Raw genomic sequence first — 7,102 nt, 5'->3', positions numbered from 1 at the left:
GATGCGGGACTCGATCCAGGGACTCCAGGATCATGACCTGAGCCGAAGGCAGTCGCTTAACCAACTGAGCCACCCAGGCGCCCAGGACTCCATCAAATTTAAAACTTTGCCAAGGACACTTAAGAGAATGAAAACTAATCCACAAAATGAGAGAAATATTTGAAAATCATATATCTGACAAAAGACTTGTATCCAGAATATATAAAGAACTCTCAAAACTCAATGATAAGAAAACAAACATCTCAAGAAATGAGTAAAAGATTTGGATACTTGAACAAAGAAGTTATACGGATGGCAAATAAACACATGAAATCATGCTCAAACTCATTTACTACAATTAAATTAGGGCAATGTAAATTAAAATGACAATGAGATGTCACTACACACTTGGTAGACTTTTTTTTTTTAATGAAAATACCAATATGAACAAGGATGGAAGCAACTGGAAATTTCCTATGTTGCTGGTGGGAATGGGAAAGCTACATGTGAGAAATAGTCTGGCAGTTTCTTTTAAAGTTAAACATACACTTCCCATATCGCCCAGCAATGCAGTCCCTAGGAATTTATCCCAGAAAAATGAAAGTTGATGTTCACGCAAAAAGCTGTACACAAATATTTACAGCAGCATTATTATAATTACCAAAAATTGGAAACCATCCAAAAGGTAAAAAAAAAAAAACAACTGTGGGATGGCCATACAATGGACTATTCAACTATTGATACATACAACAGCCTGGATGAATCCCAAATGCCTTATGCAGGGTGAAAGAAGCCAGACTCAAAAGCATGATTTTATTTTGTACAGTATGATTTGTGCTGTATGATTCTATTTACCATATTCTGGGAAAGGCACAACGATAGGGATAGAGAACTGATCAGTGGTGGCCAGGGGTTGGGTGTGGAGGAAGGAGCTGACTCCAGGAGGGTAGCACAAGGGAATTTTGGGGGGTGATGGAAATGCTCTGTATCTTGATTATGGGGGTGAAGATTGTGACTATACATTTGAGAAAACTTATAAAACTGTATGGCAAAAGGGTGGATTTTACTGCATGTAAATTAAATCTTTTAAGTTTAAAAAAGGAAATTATAGCATAGTAGATTCATACAATATAATATTGTATTATATAATATATCATATTAGGCAGCCATCAAAATTATGTTTATAAAAAGGTTTTAACTTAAGAAAATGCTATGATAAAATGTTAAATGAAAAAATATGCAAATTGGTATGTATAGTATGAACTTGATAATACATTTTTTAAAACCATTTTTAAAAGGTAGACAAATTGGGGGTGCCCGGGTGGCTCTGTCTGTTGAGTGTCTGACTCTTGATTTCAGCTCAGGTCATCTCAGGATCATGGGATCAATCCCCAAATTAGGTTCCACACTCAGTGGGGAGTCTGCTTGAGATTCTCTCGTTCCCTATCCTTCTGCCCCTCCCCCCACTCATACATGCTCTCTCTCTCTCAAATAAATTTTTAAAAAATAAAAATAAAAGGTAGACAAATTATAAATTATACTAGGTGATAACAGATTTAATTCTTTTTTTTTTTTTCAAAATTTTACATGCTTTCAAATTTGCTGCAATAAGCCCATATTATTTTGACAATCACCCTGCCTCCAAATAAGTAAGGAACTTACTTGTATTGAAAATTGGGTACATTTTAAGAATAAGCAAATTAGAAGATTGTCAGGGGCTGGTCAGTGGAATTGATAAAGTCACCTACCTTTGTGACTGATCTTGCATCTTAAACAGGGTCAGGATAACTTCATTGGTGTAGGTCTGGGCCAGCAGGTAAAGGATCTTCTTTATGGTCCCTTGGGCTGTGGTTTCAGTGATGCTGTTCATACTGTGGCAAATGTACTGGATGATTTCTGGCACCTGAAGTGGGGGGAAGGAGGAGCAAGATTCATCTAGACACAGCACCAGCTCATCAGGAGGCGCATAACCAGGCACCCATATAAAGTGTGTGGGCACACACCGATGTGAACCTGTCCCCAGCAGTCACTGTCCCACTCTGGTCAGACCACACCTGTGTGGCTGGGGGCTGTCCTGTCCCCCATATTTTAAGAGGGAATTATGCTCTACAAAATGAAGAGCAGGGAATTTAAGAGGGAATTATGCTCTACAAAATGAAGAGCAGCAGGGAAGAGCAACTCGAGTTATGCCTGGAAACCATGTCATGAGGAATGAAGCAAGTGTCTGGGGATGACTAACTTGGAGATGTGGGGCTAAGAGACATAAAGCCTATTATAGGGGAAGAGGAGGCTCAGGTCTCACAGTTTACTAGCCATGTGGACTCAGCAGTGTGCCTGGTGGTGAACAGCATGGGCCCTGGAGTCACACGCCTGAATCTGAACCTCACTTCCTTGCTTACCAGTTGTGTGACCTTGGGCAAATTTTTCATCCTTTCTATGCATTACTTCCTCATACAGAAAATGAAAACCACTTTAATGGCTCTGAGCTAATACATCTACATTGGTTGGAACAGTGTCTGTCACATAGTAAGTGCTCAAGAAACTTCAGTTACTAAGGCTCTTAGCCTCCTTGAGCTAATTTTCTAAATTAGCTTTTTCTTTTCCCTATTTTTTTTAAAGGTTTTACTTACTTATTTGACAGAGCAAGAGAGCACAAACAGGGGTAACAGTAGAGGGAGAGGGAGAAGCAGGCTCCCTGCCGAGCAAGGAGCCCGATGCGGGGCTCATGACCTGAGCTGAAAGCAGATGCTTAACCATCTGAGCCACCCAGGCACCTCTCTTTTCCCCATTTCTAAAAAGAAAACTATTACTTCCTTGCAGACCTGTTGTAAGAGTTCAATAAAACAACATGTGAACAAGGCTAGCAGAGTGCGTGGCACCTAGTTTTAGTAAAACCTGAGTATTGATTTCTGTATAACTCCAAAAAGCAAACTTGGGCCAGGGACTAGAAACTGGGGATGAAGATTTCGGTTCACAATAAGGTAGAACTTTCTAATAATGAAAGCGATTCACAAATTAGAATGAGCTATGGTTTAAGGTAGTGAGCTTCCCAAAAGTGCTTTGAGGAGAATCTGGCTACTCAAGAGTCAGGAGTGTTCCAGAAGGGGTTACAGGGATTGAGTGGGAGGTTGCAGTGGTTGACCTCTGGGGTGGCCTTCAGCTCTAAGAGCTTATTCCTGGTCTGTCCTGAAGCATTCAGATGGCTCTCCAGGCCAGAGAGGGTGGCAAGGGTAAGACTCAGGATAATAACTGAACCTAGTGTGGAGGCATCATGAGCAAGATAGAAGAGTGGGTTAGGCCACTGAGATGAGAGTCAATCTATCAATCCATAAGACCTTTAAAAATGGGATGTTAAGGGACAAAGATAAACTCTGCTATCTTAATTTTACCGAGAACCAGTCCCACCTCTGACAAAAGAATCTCTGTATTCCATCACTGATTCATGTCAGTGTCTCATAAATTCATATGTATATATGAAATACATGAGATAGATTGATAGATCAATAGATTGGTAGATTGAACAATAGATAGATAGACTGATCTCTGTCTTGACTGTGCATTCTCCTACCTGAATGGAGAAGGCAGCCACAGACCTAATATACTGTTTGGAAGCAGAAGGGATAACGGAGTTCTCTCATGGTCCTAGGACCCCACAGTAGTCTCCTGCTGTAACTTTGACTCTATTCTTCCCTTTCTGGTAGACGTGGAGGCCAACAGGTCACCCTTTCTCATAGAAAGGCCTTCCAGACAATTGCAAACAACTCATTTAACTTCTTCTCCTCTGAGTTAAAGGATTTCAATTCCTTAAACGCCAACCAGTAGGAAATCAAACAGAACAAGATCCAAAACAGTGAGGAGGAATCCTTAAATTGACCTTGAACCATTAAGTCCCTCTGAGCTGGTACCTTCCCAATTTCTGGCATAGAGTACTTCAGGATCATCTTCAGCATCTTGGAAGAAGCACAGACGTCATGCCTGTTGGCATTGGTCATGGCCTCCACTGACACCATTATCACATCTGCTCTCTCTTCAGGGGTCAGGTATTTCCTGAAGAACTGAAGAAAGAAGAGCAACAGCCGTGTCTGCCATGTCAGCATCCCGCTCTGGGACTGCACAAAACCTCCGGACTCTAAAGAGACCAGTCAACCTGGGTCCCGTAGAGGCAGCCCCTGGCCAGCATCTGATTATTCCATGGTGCGAGGCCAGGCTCCAGAGTGTCACCAGCTCTTAAGTCCCCAGGTAAGAACAAGGGTCCAGACAACATGGTGCAGAGAACAATGCAACAGGCATTTCTGTTTTGAATTTGGAACATAATTAGGTGATCCCATTTGGAAATGAGTTCTGATGCGTAGTGAGTTCACAGCATTCCAGAGCAAGGAGTGACTGCTGTGGTCTAAACCAGGTGTGCCTCCTGTCTCTGGATCTATACACCCCCGTGAAGCTCATTCACTCACACAAGAAGGAGAGTCCCAACTCTGTGCCTGGTTCTATGCCGGGAGCTGGGGAAGCCCACACACAAGACACCCCCGGCCTTTGCCCTCAAGGAACTTACTGTCAGGGCAGGGCAGGTAAATAGGCAATCATAGTGCCATGTTAGAAATGCCAGGAAGGGACACAGTGGGGACACCGAAGCCAGACTCGCAAGATTAGACAAGGCTTCCTGGAAGAAGTACCTCTGAAGTCTGTACTTTGGTGAAAATGCAGGGAAGAGTTCCAGGCAGGGACTAGACTGTGCAAAGGCATGGAGAGAGAGGAGTTCAGTCCAGGCACGGTGTCCTGCAAGGGACCCGGACTGGGTAGGGAAGGGGAATCTAGACAAGATGAGGCGAGGGAGTTAGGCAGGAGTCACATCTGGCCAGGCCTCACTGGCTATGTGAAGGCTTTAGGATAAGAACAATGGAGAGTCAGTGCAAAGGGGAATAATATGATGATATGTGCATTTGAGAAATAATCCTCTGATGGCAGTGCAGAAAATGGTGTGATGTAGAGCATGGTCAGAAACAGGGCGATCGGCAGGAGGCTGTTGCAGTAACCCCGGCAAGAGACTGATGGCGGACCGAGTCAGAATAGCCGTGGCGGGGCTGGGGCAGAGTAGATGAACTCTCATCCCATTCAGGATGAGAATGGACAGATGTGGGATTGAACTGGATGTGGAAAGTGAGGGGGAGGAAAGAGAGAAGAACGATTCTTGGATATCTGGCTGGAATGGCTGAAGTAGACTAACCACGGGACACCACTGCTAAGACCAAATGTACGCCTTTGCTGAATGAATAGAATTAAAGCTAGGCCAGAAATAAAGGTACAGGAGCACAATCTGTGGGTGAGGGATAGGGTTGACCATGTCCCTATTTTACAAACTCTCTCAATGACCCTCAAACTTTAGTCAACTCAAGTGAAGCTAGGGGAGTGGGCCTTATCCCTCCAGCATGCTGTCCATGAGACCTTGAACTTTGGGGACAGTTCCCTGGGTGAGGGAGTATTCCTCTGTGGCCCCAGCCAGGCCCTCTGTAATCGCTACTCAGCCATCTTTCTCCCCTGCAGACGCTCCCCATCTGGGCGCTCCACACACAGTGGAGAGCAAGGGTTACCATTGTGAGACTCTGTATGTTGGCAAACCATCCTCCCCGGAAATGCTTCTGCAAGTCCTTCAGAATGACCTCTGTCTTCTGTTTCATACCTTCGATCCAAAAACAACAATTAAGGAGCAGGGCCTTAACAGAGAGAAAGGAACACACCCTCCCTCCCTTCCCCTCCAAACCTCAGAGATGAACAGGGTTCAACAGGTGGGGTAATGTCTGCCCAGCAGAATGGGGGGAGTTCCCTAGCGCCGGGCTGGTGGGTGGAGGGAGACTGTAGTTGGGGAGGTGGTCTGGGCCACTGGCCCCTGCTGTTCCTGTATCCGTGCCACTGTGTGGACCGTCCCCACCCCTCACCCCTACAGCTGAGCAGAACAGGAAGTACATTTTATTGGATCATAAAAAGCCAAGGTTTCTGAAACACCCTTTAGGGCGTACTTGCAAATTCCTCTAGCACCTCTGTAAGCATGAGTGGTCTGTATCTTTATTTCTTCTGGGGCAGAGAAGGTCTAGACCAAAGATCCCCAAGTTTGTTCCCTGAGAAAGGCTGCTCATTTTCTCAGTCATACACCCAGCAGGAGAGATGGGGTCTCACAGGTGGCTGCGAACCTAGCTCCCCCTTTATTCCAAGAATCTTCTAGAATCTTTTAAAACAGGGCGTTGCATCAGCAAAGGCCTTGGAGTTCACTTAGATAGAGCCTGTTTGCTCCAGTGCCCCTGCAGGAGAGAACTGCCCTCCGGTGGGCCTGACACAAGGTAGGCATTCACGGACCTGTGCTGGTTTTCTCCTGTCACTCAGCAGGTCCCCACAGCTACAGCCACGCGACGGCGCAGGCTCATATCACTTACTTCTATGAAGCACAAGGATTTTGAACAAGTAATGCAATGCCTCCGAGGCCCTTGTGCTGATCTCATAGTTGGAGTTCATGCAGAGCAGGCCTAAGATGCCGATTAGCTTCCCAGTCATGGAGAACTCCATCATGTCCTGCCAGGAAGAGGAAACTGTTACCTCCCCACCGTGACCATCGTCCCCCTCCGGCCTCCCTTTGCTTCCCACATCACTAAGTTATGTGCTTGTGTGTGGCCCCTCACCCCACCAGCTCTACCCCACTCTGTCCTGGAGTGGGGGAAACTTTCCGAACGACACCCAGGGACATGGGGCAGCCAGACACCTCAAATATGTCAACCAGGGGAAAGCTGTGGGCTCAACCCAGCTCTCCAGGCCAAGGTCTCCCACCAAGACTGAGATGTGTCTGGACAATTAGAGTTCACTAGCTAAGGGCAATATCTCATAGAAGCAGAAAAGGCATCATGCTAAATAAACAGGTAAACAAATAAGGTGCTCTGGTGGGCGCCTGGGTGGCTCAGTTGGTTAAGCGACTGCCTTCGGCTCAGGTCATGATCCTGGAGTCCCTGGATCGAGTCCCGCATCGGGCTCCCTGCTCGGCAGGGAGTCTGCTTCTCCCTCTGACCCTCCTCCCTCTCATGCTCTCTGTCTCTCATTCTCTCTCTCTCAAATAAATAAATAAAATCTTTAAAAAAAAAAA

General features: G+C 45.5%; 1 protein-coding gene across 1 annotated transcript in view; it reads right to left on the bottom strand.

Moving 5' to 3' along the window:
- The window catches only part of LOC145722063 (uncharacterized), an 8,100-nt gene extending 6,165 nt beyond the window's left edge, over positions 1-1,935 (bottom strand). The window contains exon 1 of the mRNA XM_081823146.1: positions 1,728-1,935. Coding sequence (XP_081679272.1) covers positions 1,728-1,849 — 122 coding nt within the window. The 5' untranslated portion in view covers positions 1,850-1,935. The remainder of the gene's footprint in view (positions 1-1,727) is intronic.
- Between the last annotated feature and the right edge of the window lie 5,167 nt (positions 1,936-7,102).

This window comes from Leptonychotes weddellii, chromosome 6, assembly GCF_054177405.1.
Source record: "Leptonychotes weddellii isolate Sample4059 chromosome 6, ASM5417740v2, whole genome shotgun sequence".
In the NCBI taxonomy this organism is placed as follows: Eukaryota; Metazoa; Chordata; class Mammalia; order Carnivora; family Phocidae; genus Leptonychotes; species Leptonychotes weddellii.
The sequence above is the reverse complement of the archived record's forward strand: the minus strand, read 5'-3'. Positions and strand labels throughout refer to the sequence as shown.